Source organism: Mytilus californianus, unplaced genomic scaffold (genome assembly GCF_021869535.1).
Source record: "Mytilus californianus isolate M0D057914Y unplaced genomic scaffold, xbMytCali1.0.p SCAF_48, whole genome shotgun sequence".
Taxonomy (NCBI): domain Eukaryota; kingdom Metazoa; phylum Mollusca; class Bivalvia; order Mytilida; family Mytilidae; genus Mytilus; species Mytilus californianus.
In genome coordinates this window covers 417,825-433,874 of record NW_026262699.1, presented here as the reverse complement: position 1 = coordinate 433,874, position 16,050 = coordinate 417,825, and the positions used below count along the sequence as shown (strand labels likewise).

At 32.5% G+C, this 16,050-nt stretch overlaps 2 protein-coding genes across 4 annotated transcripts; both read right to left on the bottom strand.

Moving 5' to 3' along the window:
• Positions 1–844: 844 nt before the first annotated feature.
• Positions 845–4,124, bottom strand: LOC127700067 (uncharacterized). 2 transcript variants are annotated; one of them, XM_052203533.1, is made up of 2 exons: positions 4,081–4,124; positions 845–2,751 (listed from the first exon to the last, which is right to left on the bottom strand). In XM_052203533.1, the coding sequence occupies exon 2, from the start codon at positions 2,745–2,747 to the stop codon at positions 1,050–1,052; it is 1,698 nt and encodes a 565-aa protein (XP_052059493.1). In that variant the 5' UTR covers positions 2,748–2,751; positions 4,081–4,124; the 3' UTR covers positions 845–1,049. The 2 variants fall into 2 exon arrangements, with proteins under 2 accessions (XP_052059493.1, XP_052059494.1); XM_052203534.1 differs by having other exon boundaries at positions 4,077–4,117.
• Positions 4,125–7,755: 3,631 nt separating this feature from the next.
• LOC127700076 (uncharacterized) lies at positions 7,756–15,795 on the bottom strand. Of its 2 annotated transcripts, XM_052203544.1 has the most exons (4): positions 15,557–15,795; positions 11,226–11,243; positions 10,662–10,713; positions 7,756–8,296 (listed from the first exon to the last, which is right to left on the bottom strand). In XM_052203544.1, the coding sequence occupies exons 1-4, from the start codon at positions 15,694–15,696 to the stop codon at positions 7,970–7,972; spliced, it is 537 nt and encodes a 178-aa protein (XP_052059504.1). In that variant the 5' UTR covers positions 15,697–15,795; the 3' UTR covers positions 7,756–7,969. The 2 variants fall into 2 exon arrangements, with proteins under 2 accessions (XP_052059504.1, XP_052059505.1); XM_052203545.1 differs by lacking the exon at positions 11,226–11,243.
• Between the last annotated feature and the right edge of the window lie 255 nt (positions 15,796–16,050).

The window sequence follows — 16,050 nt, the reverse complement described above, 5'->3', positions numbered from 1 at the left end:
AGCCTATATAACAAGTTCATTGACTGTATATCAAAGAATCCACAGCTTTCCCCAAATGTTAAAAACAAATTAGAGAGCATATTTCCAAAGAATTGGACACAATATTTTGTATTGTTATGAGATAACTGAACGAAACTTATCCAGAAAAGTGCCTCGGACACAATACATTTATTAAGTTTTATTTTCATTTTTATCAACAAATTTAATTTACAATTATCAACACGACGGATGTCACATGTAAGGCCGGGTCAGCTCACAAGAACGCTTAAGATCACTCCACGTTTTGATGGGATGCGTGTTCTTTTGTTTTCTAAGTGATGTTTTTTAAAGTGATGTTTGTCTTTCCGTTGTTTTTCTTTTTTGTAAATGCGTTGTTAGTATGTCTTCAATTTATCAGTTATGAATGTCAATTTCGTATCCTCCTCCTTTTTTTCTTTTTATTAAGGTAAAGGCAACAGTAGTATACCGCTGTTCAATAGTCATGCATAATTCGATTAAGCAAAAACAAATCCGGGTAACAAACTAAAACCGAGTGATACACAACTATAAGAGGAAAACAACGGAACATCAGAAACACTGAACCACAACAAAAGCAAACGCCAACATACATAGAAACGGACTGAATATAACTGCCATAGTCTTGACTCAAAAATAAATCCCAGCCAATCGTTTCCATCTAAGATTGCGAGAAATCTATATATTTATCTTTACCATTTCCTACGTTGCACTTACAGATTTACATGGCAAAAACGACCAAACGTTAATATTAGGATCAAGACTGATAATAGATAACAATTATAACTCATGCATAATATTGCTACTAAACCCTGAGGAGTTTTTTTTATATACATTTCACATGAATCTTTTTAAATGGTATTTTATTATTTCTTTTGTGTCCATATTTGTTACTCAGACATATATGTATAAAGACGTGGCTTCAAATATTTGTTTTACAGTCAAATTGATAATAAAAAATGATAAACAGATCAATAAAGTTATTTTGATAATTTCAGTACAAATTTTATCTAAATATGATCTACTTATTTAAGCTACTTTACATCAAACAAAAATGCTCTGGCCTGTTGGTTTGCAACCAGGAGTGAGTTCGTTGACTGGTAATAATGCAATGCCTGTGGTTTTTCAAGACCTTCGGTGGAGGACAGAATTTCTCTATGACGTTTTCCATCATTAGAAACAACCACAACATTGTTGGAACCGGTCCCCACAACATAAACATTTCCATCTTTGTCTACTGATATACCGTCTGGGTTTCTTAAAACGCCTCTTTCTCTGAATTCCCATTGTATCTTACCTTGGAAATCACAGCACGTCACCGTATCAAGGTTATCGTTTGTATATATAATGTTGTTATTAAAAACTGTGACATATGAAAACAAACTTTGTCCAAGAAGCCCGGATCCAATAGAGCCTTTCGATTCGTTGCTTAAATCGACTGTCCTCAAACCAGAAGTTCTTGTACAGTAAATCAACGTCCCTTCATTTTTAAGGACCATGCCCGTATTTGATGAACCAACATTAAGCTTGTTAGTAACTTGTCTTGTCTCGATGTCAATGAAGTTGATATACTGAGACTTTGGATAACAACCAGAAGTAACAACGATCATATTATTACCTTTATATAAGATATCAAAGCTGAGACCTTTTTTAATTTCAAAGTCCTTTGTACCATCGCGGTTAATAGCTATGACTTTATGTTGAATGTAACAAGTAAACATCATCCTTCCATTAGGCAGTATTGTACATCCTCTAACGTCATCTGCATTAGTGTTGACGATCTTTCGTAACGCCAGTGTCAGGTTATCAATGGACTTTGGTACTGGGGCAGCAATCATCTGTTGAGCCTGTTGATCCTTCTGCCTATTTATCATAAGTTTGTTCGGCTCATTAACAACAATTATCTCTCCAAAGGATTCTATATCAATCGCAATATTCTGTAAAATCGTTTCAATTTTCCAAGATATTTGTGAATGATTTAATGTTCCGCTTTTAATTATTGACTGTACAAAATTTTCTTTCTTTGCTAAATCACGTTCCATTTCTTTTGCTGCGAGGAATGTTTGCAGTTCGGAAGCATACTGCTTAATGTTCGCTAACCCAGCCTGGAATTTTTCAATCTCTTTTTCCTTCCTCTCCACTTCGCTCAGTAACTGAAGAATCTTCTTATTCTCTGTCTCCTCTGTTGCATCAAGATTTCTCAGTACTGCCTGAAGTAGTTTGTCTAGATGATTATTGATTGAAGTTTTAGCTTTTTGAATCTCCATTTCAATGTTCTTCTTTTGTTCTTTCAAAGACGCTAAATTTTCTTCACGGTCTTTTCGAATTCTTTGGATATGATCTTTAACTTCGTTCAGAGTCTTCTCGATATCTTGGAATGCATTTGAAGACTTAATACCGGATATCACATCATCTATATCTTTTAAATCTTCACATTTATTATGATTCTCGACTACGCACCGTTTACAGCATGGACAATCGTGCTTCTTACAAAATATTTGATACTTTTGATCATGTTTTCTGCAGGACTGTGCCATTTGGATAATGTTACTTGGTAACTTCTGGTACTCAGCTATCGTCACGGTTTCATGATTACGTGATCCTTTGGATAAACTATGATGGTCATTACAGTCATCACATAGACCCTCCTCACAATCTGAACACCAGATGACTGACTGTTTACTGATATTGCGTAGTTCACAAACTCCACAAACTCTCCAGTTACTTGCCATTACTCTGAAATTATACCTTTCGTAGTTCAAATCAAACGTCAATTTGAAATTCTATATGGTAATATTTAACACGCAAATAGACCAATCTGATTAAAAAAAACAGATCTTGTGTGCTAGCTTTGTAAGCAAAGCTTGGACACAGGATCTGTATTTTAATCAGATTTTAAATAAACTGCAGTTTAATAAAAACTGTAAATGTTCGGTAGGAAAAAAAGTAAAACAAGCATTCTGTGAGTATTGTATGGCAATACATAGTCCCCTCCGGTTAAAAATTCATTGTATTGGAACAAAATTCTAACTTGACATGGTGTAACTATATAACAAATATCAAGTCAGTATCTTCAAGCATGACGAAAAAAAGTGTTGAAAACTGATTATTTAAGTGAATTTTCTAAGTCCAAGGTAACTTTATCAAATATAAATCGTCTAGAAGTATAAAAAATTAAACTGGTCGAAATGGAACAACCAACACTGACGTGACAAACAGATTTAAAACTCATAAATACAGGCTTATACTTTATTACCTCAAACGCACATTTCGATTTGTAACGTTTTCCACTACCAACTAGGTAACGGATTGGCAAATATACCATTGTCCAAACACAACGTTGATGACCCTATGCCTATTTTATATCAATAAAACGAACATAATCATGATAATGCTTTTTAAAAAATAAAAATAAAAGAGATAAATGTATTAATTTTTTTTTTAGATTTTCAGTTATAGTTCATAGAGCCAAAGTTGTATTCAAAATTTTACCAAAATCTGTGACATATCCCATTGATTATTCCTTGGTCTTTAATTTTTTTTGCACTATTCCTCAACATGCAAGTATTTTTTTTGTAATAATTTGATACTGATTGTCTGATGTGTGTCATTTAGCAATACAGATGTATTACTATAACACATTTGTGATGGTCGATGAAACATGGTTCAATTTGGATTATCTCCCGTTTGCCATAATAAATCTTAATCGAAAAGAAATGCATCAAGTGAAGTATCCCCCTTGCTTGTGTCTATTTTCTTTTAATCATAAAGGACAAATTTCACGCAACATCAAGTATAAAAGTTCAAATACAATAAATGTGACTTTACGAATGATATCCAAACTTCGGTTTAAATCTATACTCTCCAAAGATGTTTTGTAGTGTTCATAACCTACATTTATAACAGTCAATTTCAATTTCCATTTTTTTTTTAAAGTTTTCTGGTAAGTATAGTAACATTGGTGTGCCATATACTCGTGTCTGATAAACAATACACAATTGAAAAATTAAAACATTTGTTTTGTTTATGAAGAAGTCTTTTCATAACATTACCAGACGTACTTACAACCAGGAAGATTATATCAACATATGATCACCCAACCCATTTACCGTCGACAGTTATTTCCCTTTGCATATAATTTTGACTTGATATAGGAGGATCTGAATGGGCGTAGGGTAGGGAAGAATCTTAATTACTGTATTATTTTATATTTTAGGCCATATTTCTCTATTATATTTTGTCCATTCTTCACCGGCATTCTTTATATTTAAGCACCTCATTATTCTCTTTTTTTCTATTTTTGGGGGGACTCATTTTCGCTATTCTTTATTTTTTTGCCCATTATTCTTTATTTTGTAAACCCAGGCCAGACATTGATATAGTGGGTGATATGCTTTATTACCTGGTTAAGACCATAAATATTTGATTCTGTATAATAAAACACAGTACTGAGGCTTCTTTAGGATTGAACAATAATATTTCACATCGAATTGATTTTTGTACTTGTATACCGTACCGATAAAAAGTTGGGTTTTTTACATTAAATATACCTTAAAATAATTTCAGCAAATATTGTTCATATCCTTTCATATTTAATTTCTTTCGAAAAACACCTGAATAGCTTATCTGTAAAATGAAATCATACCTCCTATCGGTAATTTAATTAATGTAAAGCTCATAAACTTAAGCGCGTTCCCCTGAATCTTGAAGTTGACGGAAATTGAGAATATTTCATGTAGACCTATTTTCGTTATATATATGGTAGTTTCTGTAGTCATCATGTAGTTTGGTCCAATGATATATATGTTGAGACTTGTCCAACAAGAATATGTGTAGGGGAGGCAAAATCTGTAACAAGTGTATTTCTTAAGTCATCTAAGTCATGGTGGAATTCGTCAAACTTTCGATCAGACGATTTTCATTCTTTTCCGTTAATTAAGGATCATTGGTTCAGTGGTCTGATATTGGAATATTGAATCAGAGATAAATACTTTTGTTGATGTTTCATATTTTTTTTATTCTAGTCATGTGTTGTCTCTTGTGCTTCTTTTAAAACTACCACCATGATAATTTATTTGTAAATATCTTGTTTCTTTCGGATAACATTTTGTTACTTCTATAGCTTTGTGGCATACAGTTTGATTCAAGAGTTAAATTTGTTCGAAAGCAATTGTATTATGAAACTGTTGTTTCTATCTATTTTCCAAATCAAGTATTTTTCTAGACCTTGCATTCGAGGTCAAATGGTTTGGCATCATTTAAGTTTTGTTTCATACGAAAGAACATGGAAGCCGAGATGCGGTGACAATAAAAAAAACGATCCAAAAGACATATATAATAGGTTAATATGCGGTCTTTTAAGTCTTTTGTAATTTTTATAGTCTGAAATAAAAATCTACAGATCTATTGCAGAAGTGTCCACGTGTGTACCAAAAAGAGGCAGAAGACACCAAGGGAGCCTTCAGAACTCATAAGTCGAAGACATACTGTCAACAACATTGCAAAAAAAAAAACGAAAGAAAATTAAAATATCCTACTCCACTAGTGGCACTCGTCATGCTGCTCATTGTAAGTACAAACTTGGTGATGTCTCAATCGATGAACAGCGGAGGGGGTTGTGGTAACGACAATAGGAACATAGCCGTTGTCATCTGTGACATAGATATTTCATAACGGTCAACCAACTCGCGATGACTCCGTTAAATTTTCGAAAGTACCACTTGGAACTCATGATTAATCAAGCTTCCTTGTAAGCAGTAACCCTCTATCAAGGAAAGCATGATAAGATATTAAAGCTCTGGAATCTCGTATTAACTGGGGGATATATACTCCATATGCAGGCGCTGCTGGAATGTTGCTACATAGAAACGGAAAGTTCACAATTGGGAAGCTGAATTCGTCTCTTTTATCATCAAGTTTTGTTCTCAACCTACAATCATTGTCAATTTCTAGATGTAAATCAAGATATGAGGCAGACTTAACTGTGTCTGTGGTTTATTTTTTTCAGGTTTGATGGGATAGATGCAGTCAACATAGACACCAAACTTTGAAATATGTAGTGAAAGAACCTTTTCTGGAAAACGGAACTGAAGTTAAAGGATATAATGCTAGATTATTTTCATTCTTCCTGAAAGCTGCTGTATGAAGTCTGCCTTATATGACTAAAGGAACAAATCGACAAGAATGAGTGGGAATGCCTATTGCAGGATACACCTATTATGCATGGGTTCGACTCAGAAGTCAATACAGTGACAGGTGTCAAAGCCGGGAACTTGACAAAATTGGCAAAACAACTGAATAGAAAATAGATATCGGTTCATTTGAGATGAAAATGCAAAACATAAATAAATTATAAAAATATGTTTACGCAGCCGATTTATATTACTGCATGTATATTGAATTTCATTTAATACCGAGTAAGGTAGCTGGGTGTCTTCCTCCATCTTGGATTTTGAAATAGCAGATAACAATCAGTCTAGATCTTTAATGAAATGTGCAAATTTCGAGATTAGTATGTAATTCATGTGTAAGACTGTTCATGCTAATATAGAAAATTATGTGTTTTATCGTATTTACGGCTGTATTTCACAAAAGCAGAATATTTTTGTTTGATTAATTTTTTTTTCAACTTTGCCACATAAGTAGAGATAACTCAGATATAAGGGGAGATAACTCAGATAAAGTAACTTTTATAACAGAATGTGTTGTGAATTTAACTTTTTTATTATGTAGCAAGAAAACGAGTCCGGTGACTCCATTTTCTTATTATTTCTTATCTGAAAGCATATTATTAAAGCTATTTTCCCATACTTTATTTTAAAATTATATGGTGTAGTTTTCTTTTTATCACACAAAATTGGGTACTCCATACATACTCCATACAAAATCTGACAATATTTTGCACAACATGTAGCGTGAAAAAAAGCCCGGTGACCCATACTTGTTATTATATTTTTGAAAAAAGCATGATATGAAAGACATTTTGACAAATTATTCAAAATTCTATGGTTTTAAATTTAGACCCCCACCCCATCTACCTTAACGTTTTGTCTTTCGCATTTCTATGTCTGATCTTGCTTTACCAACAGAAATGAATCTAAAGGACATATACAAAACACATAAGTAGATGAGAAACTGATACCTGGTAACAATATGGCAAAACATGAAAGACGACGAAAAGGCCAACAGGTCCGCAAAACACTACACTGAAATTTAAAGACTGAGCTACACGAACCTCCTAAAAACTTGGGATAATCTCAGGTGCTCCGGAAAGTATAAGTTGATCCTACTTCAGTAGTGGCACCCGTCATGTTACTCATGGTAAATACAATTTCGGTGATAAATTTCGGTGATAAATCTCATTCGGTGATGTTATTATCAATACAAAGAGGATGGGATTGTGAAAACGACAATAGGAACATATCCGTTGTCATCTGTGACATAGATATTTCAAAACGGTCAATCAACTCGCGATGGTGTCCGTAAAACTTTCGAAGGAATTACTTCAACTTTACCACTTGGAACCCTCGGTTCAATAGGAAATGCAAAGTTTGGAATATCGTTTTAACCGGAAGATATATACTCCACATGCAGGCGCTAATGGAATGTTGCTACAAAGAAATTGAAAGTTTACAATTGGGAACTTCCAAATGAATTCACAAGTTTTGATCTCAACCAACACTCATTGACAATTTCTAGATGTAAGTCAAGAATGCAAAAGATGCAAAATATAAAAATAGATACAACAAAACATTTATTAATAAATTATTAAATATTTTTACGCCAATAAGCTGATTTATATGACTGCATGTAAATTAAATTTTATTTAATACTGATTAACTTTTTGTCTCTCGCATTTCTATGTCTGATCTTGCTATACCAACACAAATGAATCTTCAAACATTCAAAAATATAATTTTAAAAGACAAAACCCCTGCTTATCTGATAAATAAAATCAATAACCTAATCGTTGTTCTGGTGGATGAGTTATTTTATAAGAACTTGGCACTGTGTATGGAATTTCTTCTTCATGCGTTTTAAGTCCATTATTTATCCCAAAGTTTCCGTTTTCGATATCATTTTTACTTTCTTCTGTTTCTTCTCCATTACTGTTTCCGTTCTGTGCGTTTTTGTAGGCATGGAATCTTTGTAAATTTTGACGGTATCTTGGTTGTTCCCAAGGCCATGGTGGTCTGTTTAATGGTTTTGATACAGGTGGGTCTACATTTTCAGATATCCATTCTGGGTGTACTACGAAATACGCTTTAGATGAAAATGAATTCTGCAAAAGAATTTTTCAATGTAAAGAATACAAGTCTATTTTTGATCAATGGCATTAGAATAAAAATTTAGGACTCATTACATTTTCATTTTAAAGTTTACTTTGACGCAAGTAAAAAATTTTATGAATATAATAACAACAAGATAAGATAATGTGTCCTAGGACACCACATCCCGCGAACATTTGGCATATTTTTTTTAAAAGTTCGCAGCATGTGTTAATAGTTTCAAGTTGATGTATGAACTACCTTGGACAAAATCTTTAGCCTGATACAGGACGGACAAATGGCCAATCGTAGTAGTCTCAGACTTCTCTTCTCCCATTCTGAAGAAACGTGAGACGATTGAGCTGGGAAAAGGATGCTGACAGAAATTTAAATCATATAGGCGCAAATAGAGTAACCCCACCGCATTTTTGCGCCTTTCCAGGAACCTCTGGCCATTGTTAGTCGTATATGTTTTTTTTAATTTCGGTTCATTTATATGTTGCGGAGTTTAGTGTGACGTCCATTTTCTATGAACTAGTACACATTTTTGTTTAGGGACCAGCTGAAGCCCGCCTACGGGTGCGGTTATTTCACGCTGTGTTGAAGACCCATTGGTGGCCTTCGGCTTTAGTTTTTCTGCTCTTTGGTCAGGTTGTTGTCTCTTTGACACATTCCCCGTTTCCATTCTCAATATTACTACGATTTAGATGAAATGCTAACTGGATATCATTCTCCACTCATCTTATGGTAAGTATGGTACGTATACAGTATAAGTCAACTGTTAATTAAATCCAGGTGATCGCATTAAACATTGATCACTTGTAATCTTGTTTTGGTGCTTAGGTATATGTCTAAAAAGGATCATAGCTTAATAACTTCGTACATTTTAAAGTGGCTGTCACTATAGTGAAAACGAATTAATCTTTAAAATCTGAGCATATCCAGATTAGAAATACGTAACTTATATATTAAATCCTTTCAGTCAAAAACAGTAACTTATCTTTTCCATTTATATACACAGTAAACAACATTAAGAAACTGGCGCATTTGTAAAGTTGGCAGTGAAACTTATCTCAGGTCAAACTTTGTCAAATCATTTGACCTTGTTTGACACTTTTATCCCATACAGTATCAATTATACCAGTTATAAGCATTGATTTGTAATGATATTTGATGTCTAGCTCATGTCGATGATTATATTGTTTTTACTATTTCAATTTCATTGTATTAAATTGAATAATCATCCCTAAACTACTGTAAAAAATGTTTTCATATGTACGTTTATCACTTATTTTTAATATTGTTTATAATATTATATAACTGAAAATTCAGTCTATTCGGATAATATTTATCATTTTTAAGCGTGAATAGTCGTAGGGAAAGATATTTGCGTCTTTCTCGTTTACCCGGTTGCGTCTGTTTTGTATAAATTTACACATTTGCATCAATTCATGAATATTTACATATTTGTGTCTCTCCATTATTTTTACAAATCTTCGTCTTTTATATCAAACATTTGTGCCTATCATATTTATCGCTGCTTAATTATTTCTTTTTTAGAATAGAATAAGTCGTTGGATTGCTGTCTCATTGGCGTATTCCCCACATCTCTTTTATTCATGTGTCAAAAGGGAATCTCAAAACTTCTTTATAAAAAGTGAATCTCAAAACTTCTTTTTGTAACAGGTGCGCGTGAATCTCAAAACTTCTTTTTGTACCAGGTGCGCGTGAATCTCAAAACTTCTTTTTGTAACAGGTGCGCGTGAATCTCAAAACTTCTTTTTGTAACAGGTGTGTGTGAATCTCTAAACTTCTTTATGTAAAAGGGTGAATCTCAAAACTTCTTTTAATCTAATGGTCTTAGGGCAAAGAAGTGTATCTTTTGAACAAGTTACTTCTAAATGCCTACCAATAAAAGATCCTTTACTTCTTAACAAATAAATAAAGAAAATTTGTAAATATATCTAAAATAAATGAAAAATTCAATATTTTGTTCATATCAAAGTAAAAACAATCTTTAAATTTAACGTTCAGAAAAGTGCGTATATATATATATATATATGTGTGTGTATTGTCCAGAAGGTGAAATTTTTCTCAAGATGAATACAAAAAGGCGGGAAAGGGATTAAGGAGTAAAAATTTATTTGACAGCAACTCAGCAACACAGGGTTATCAAAAATAGAAGGACAATTGCCATCACCATGGGGCAAGTGCTAACTCTAATGTTTGTCTTCGCCAAACCACGCAAGCACTGCCAGTACGGAAAATTAACGTGTATGCAAAAAAGGGACACATTATGCACAGACTATAGGTTTCTCCCACGTGATCCTTTAAAATCTCCATAGAAATTTTGAATTGATATGTCAGTATAAATCTTACCCCAAACAGACTATCTTGATGACTGTAGTCAATGTTTGGTGGTCTTAGTTCCCTGGAATAAAAATAATAAAAGTCAACCACTTCATTTCTGAAATTCATAACGCAGCGACTGATCTGAGAAAATCTATAAAGTAAATTTTGATTTGATTTATATTTCTATTTACATTTTAATTTGACTATTCAAAGGTATAAATCAAATTCAAACTCTCCGTATATTGAGATAGATTAATTTAGTCAGTTTTGATATCTGACAGATTTAAAACAAAGCAAATAGAAAGTAAATACTATACTGTATTTCTACTTATAGCCATATATTCTAAAATAATATGTGATATATAAACTTGTCTCAAAACCCCTCCCTCTCACAATTTTAAATACACACTGCTAAGATGTTCATGTGAGGTTTGACTGTGATGAAAAAGTGCACCAAGAAGGGAGCAATCTGGCTGCCTAGTTACAGTAAAAGCATGTACAAGCACACCGATTGATGTGATATTAAATTCAAACTCCCAACACAGTCTAAATAAGCCCACTTAAAGTGGAGCATTAAAAAACTACTTGTACCTTCTGCGTCGCCTATACCTGAAAAACACATCCAATTTAAATTTAAAAGTGATTCTGCCGAAAAAATATTTTTCAGCTAAACATTCCGTTTCCTTTCTACTTAAATCATTAGGTTAATTGGTTTGTATTTAGTTCTTTGATATCATACTATTCGACATTTGTTTTATCAAATTAATTCACACGACAAAACATACCATCATATATTTTGCAAACCCTGTATCTCATCTGCTCGCGATTTGGATCGGAACACTTTAAAATCAAAAATGATATCAAAATGTCAACATAAGGTCTTCTACTATAGACAAGAGTTAACATGATTTAAATCGAAATGGATCTAGAGTCCTTAATATCCAAATTTAACAAATCCAACAAAGAGGGGATATGAAATAAGGAGATGAGGTATGATTGCCAATGAGACCACTATCTATATCCAAAGTTCAAATAAAGTGAATGTAAGCAATTATAGGCAACCTTACGGCCTCCAACAATGAGAAAAACCCATATTGTATAGTCGGCTATAAAAGGCCCCGTCATCTCGGTTAACTCAGACTTAGTGCCTTTAATTGAGTAGTTCATCAAAATACAGAAAACTGAATATTTTCGATTATTTTTATCTCCTGTTCCTTATACAATTACAGTGGTTGGTTCAGAATGGCGTAGAGGGCACATATTTGATCGGGAAAACATATCATTTTTTTCTTAAAATAGTCAAAAAAAATTAACTTCGCTACACTCGGCCTTTTTTTAAATTTTGTAACCTTTTTGGAAAATTACACCCCCTATCCTAGGACATGAGTTATTCCAATTTGTAATGAACATTATATGAATATTTGCTGGATAAATCGTTTCAAAAACTTTAACATCAGGAAAACCACAATTAAAGAGCAAGACATTCACACCCCAAAAAAGTGTTTAAACTTAAAAAAATAATTTCTTTTCTGAAACGGAGGATTATCACCTAGTTTCTTGATTGAAGTTTTTACGTATTACAAAATCGGCTTATGAAGTCATTTAAGTTTCAAAAACCTTTGATGGCAGGGTACGCAAATGACCGTCACTCCGACGCCAATGGAAATAAAGATTGTGGTGTCTCGCTCTAAGAAATTCGTGCAAGACCCTCATTTAAAATCTTGTTCATCTAATACTACGGTACCGTAGTTGGGAAAAAAAAGGGTATTACGTTGTGCATATATCTATATTTATAAAGCCCATTTATCAAATTGGTTACTAAGGCAAAAAGCAGCTTGCTATTTACATTTCGCACGATGTGCTTCGTGAATGGCTGCAATGGCCATAACGATGTACTAGTATGTATTTTAGACTGAAATAAAAGAAAATATTATGTGATTTTTTCATTCTTCTGTTTTTAGCCTCAAATTCATAATATAATACTTTTACTACCTATACATGTTTTTTTTTTCATTTTTTCTTGGCCTTTAAAAGATCATGACATTTTCAAATATATGCACTTAACAAACATTACTTTTCTCACTCTAAGTGAGGTGTAATATGCAAAAGCCATATCTCTTATCATGCATTATAATTGAGCATTTTTGTAGGCAATAAACCCGTATTTTCAAATTTAATTAATTTTGGTATTAAAAGGAATTTAAAACATATTATTACCTAACTTTGGTCCAAATGTTATCTTTTTAAAAACGGTAACTGCAAGAGAACCATGATTGACGGCTTTATTATCTAAAGATATATAAGACATTTAAGAAAACAAAAGATATCCTACTTTTGATCCAGACTGCTCAATAAAAATGCTGTTGAATAAATTTACGATATCATAAATGTTTTTATATTTATTTCATAGTTTATTGGGGTTAACTACAATGAATGTGCAAAATGACAAAGAGAAATGATAAGAGATTGTCAAAACTTTTTAAATGTAAATAAAAAGCCTTGCTTTTCTTATAAAGACATTTAATATAATGAAAAGATAGTATTTATGGTATTTTTTTTTTGAAAAACCTAATTCAAAATATAAAATGCATTTGTAAATAAAGATTTTTTTTTCTTTAGAGATAAACTCTCAATTTGTGAACAAAAAGGAAAATTTAGTTATATATATAATATCAAATCAACTCACTTTTTTAGCTGTTTTTCGTACTTTATCTTATTGTATACGTTTTTAAAAGACCTTTACATAGCAGTAGACACACATAAGTATAACGAGAGCAAGTGAAACTTACTGGCATATTCTTTCGATTCGAATAGCGCATGCTGTTCGGAAAAATGATGATAACAAATTGATTATGTGTATTATTGAACGTTCGATGTTTTACTGGAACTCATACTCGATTCGACTTGAAGTCTAACGCTAAGTGTAGCCTGAATTGCAACTCGAACTCAAACTTGAACTTTATCTCGAACTTTTACTCAAACTATAACTCGAACCTTATCTCGGCGAACTTTGACCCAAACTTTAACTCGAAGTTAAACTCTTTGGTTATTCACGCTCGTCATGATAAGTCATCAACCCTTGGAGAATGATAAACTATTGGGTTGTCGACATATTTTGACGTATTGTTGCTGAACCATAACAATTTTTGATAATGCGTATGAACGCAGTATAAATTTTCGGGTTCGGTAAAGTTGTTTGGTCTGCTGTTCGTGGTACAGCTGTCAAAACAGGCTTTTTTTTTATTATATTTACAAAAGGAAAATAAAGGAAATATTTATGGTCCATTCCGTAGAACCCCGCTCACTTCTTAACTAAGAACACTTTGTGCTTAACTAACTTTTTTTTTATCAAGCTATGCAAATATTTTATTGAAAGTGATTAAATACATGTAAATCCAATACCATACATGCTTTCAAATGAAAAGTGCATGTGGGAGACATATAAAGGTCAAAATCAAAAGACGTGTTAATTTAAACCCGTTCAAACGTGTAGAAATAAAACAATGTTGTATGAATTGAAATATGATTTAAATGCTTTTTATAAGTAAACGATTTAGATATTAAAAGAAATACAACGAAACAACAATCGGTGAATTAAATATTAATTGTAAAATCATATTTGAACAATTGTTATAAAAAAGAAACATTTTGAATTGACTGCTCGTTTGTAACAGATAGACGACATAGATATAAACATTCGAATACATTGTTACAATTATATGGGACAAGTCTACTAATACGTTCTGGGTTAGTGTAACACTATAGAGGGTCTATTATTTATCTCTAAAAATAATATCTGCCAAATAACTTCTGATCCTTAAACAAACACTAAACCAAAACATAAATAAAGGTTGTTGGGGGTGTTCGCTTGAAACCAATACAGCATTTTAATAATATGGAATGCTGTCTTTTGGGGCTAATGCATTACATATCAATATTTATAATGCAATGTCAATTAAGAAAAGGAAGATAGTGAGATTGTGCTTTTGAGCTCGCCCCCTCTCAAAAAAAAAATAAAATAAAATAAAAAATCCAATAAAAATTTGGAATATTATATCACTTAGTTGGAAAGTTGGTTGCTAGGGCTCGACTGTTTTAATGTCTCACAATATGAAGATAAGGAGATGCAATATGATTGCCAATGAAACTACTATCCATCAGAGACCAACGGACAAGGAGGAAAGCAACTACAGGTCACCGTACGGCCTATAACAATGTGCAACCCCCATACCGTATGCTAGGCTTTAAAAGACCCCCCGTTATGACAAAATGTGAAACAATTCAAAAATAAATGTCTGATTTATGCTAAAAACAACGAAACCCATTGGAATACAGGCTTTTGACTTGGGACATAAAGAATATGGCGGAGTAAAACATGTTGGCGAGCGCTCAGCTTTCCTCTCGGACTATTGTTTACCGGCAGATCATATAAATAAACTGTAAAATTCAATTGGAAAATGGGTCGACTCATCCGCACACAAAAAAAAGACTAAAAACACAAAAAAACACAAAATACCGATCTTACACTACTCGCAGTTATTAAAACCAAGTCACAGTCTGAGACCAATGTCAACTAATAAATAAAACATGATTTCCAAGACTAAGACTAATTCTCTATTCAACATCAATGACGAGTTTACAAATAAAACATGTAAATCGTTAGTTGAAAAACTTATGGCTGTATTGAGACAATTAACAAGTACAGTCTTATAAATGTTCCGCTCTGAAACAAAAAGTTATCTAAATATCATTTCAAATCGCGAATAAAATAATAGTAATGATGAGGATGTGTACAGTGCTATAGCTGTGTGCTAACCGGCTAGTCGAAAGCGTGTTAGTATCTGCAAACGTATCACTGAAAAAAAGAATAAGATAAATTTTAAAAAAAGACAAAAATGTAAATAAATTGTAAAATCACTTACTCTGCAATTTTATTTTTAGTAGCTGGGTCCGTTGACTGGGACATTGTTCGATCTCTATATAAACCCGGAAAAACGTATTCCTCCCAGAAGTGACTATCGTACCTGTCCTCAATCTCTATAGGTAAAAACCGATTGAACATTTTGATTTCGACTTTCCTTTTTATACCCCAGATAATATGTAAAATATAATTAGGCCTAATCAATAGAAACCGACCTAACACACATTACAATATTTATAGGTATAGCTTTACAACATACACCATTTAAATATTTAATTCTATGCAGTAAATGTTCTAAAAATGATGTTATACTTGTTGCTCATGTTATCTTCATCTCAGTCACGTTATCTAAAATAATACTTGGCGAGACGGAGCCGAATGTGCTTCAGTCTAATAACCTGAATTTTTTATCAGTTTTTTTTATTTTATAATAAAATGACTGCGCGGTGAATTAAGTAAAGTATAAGAAATAATGACAAACTAATTGGGAAAATT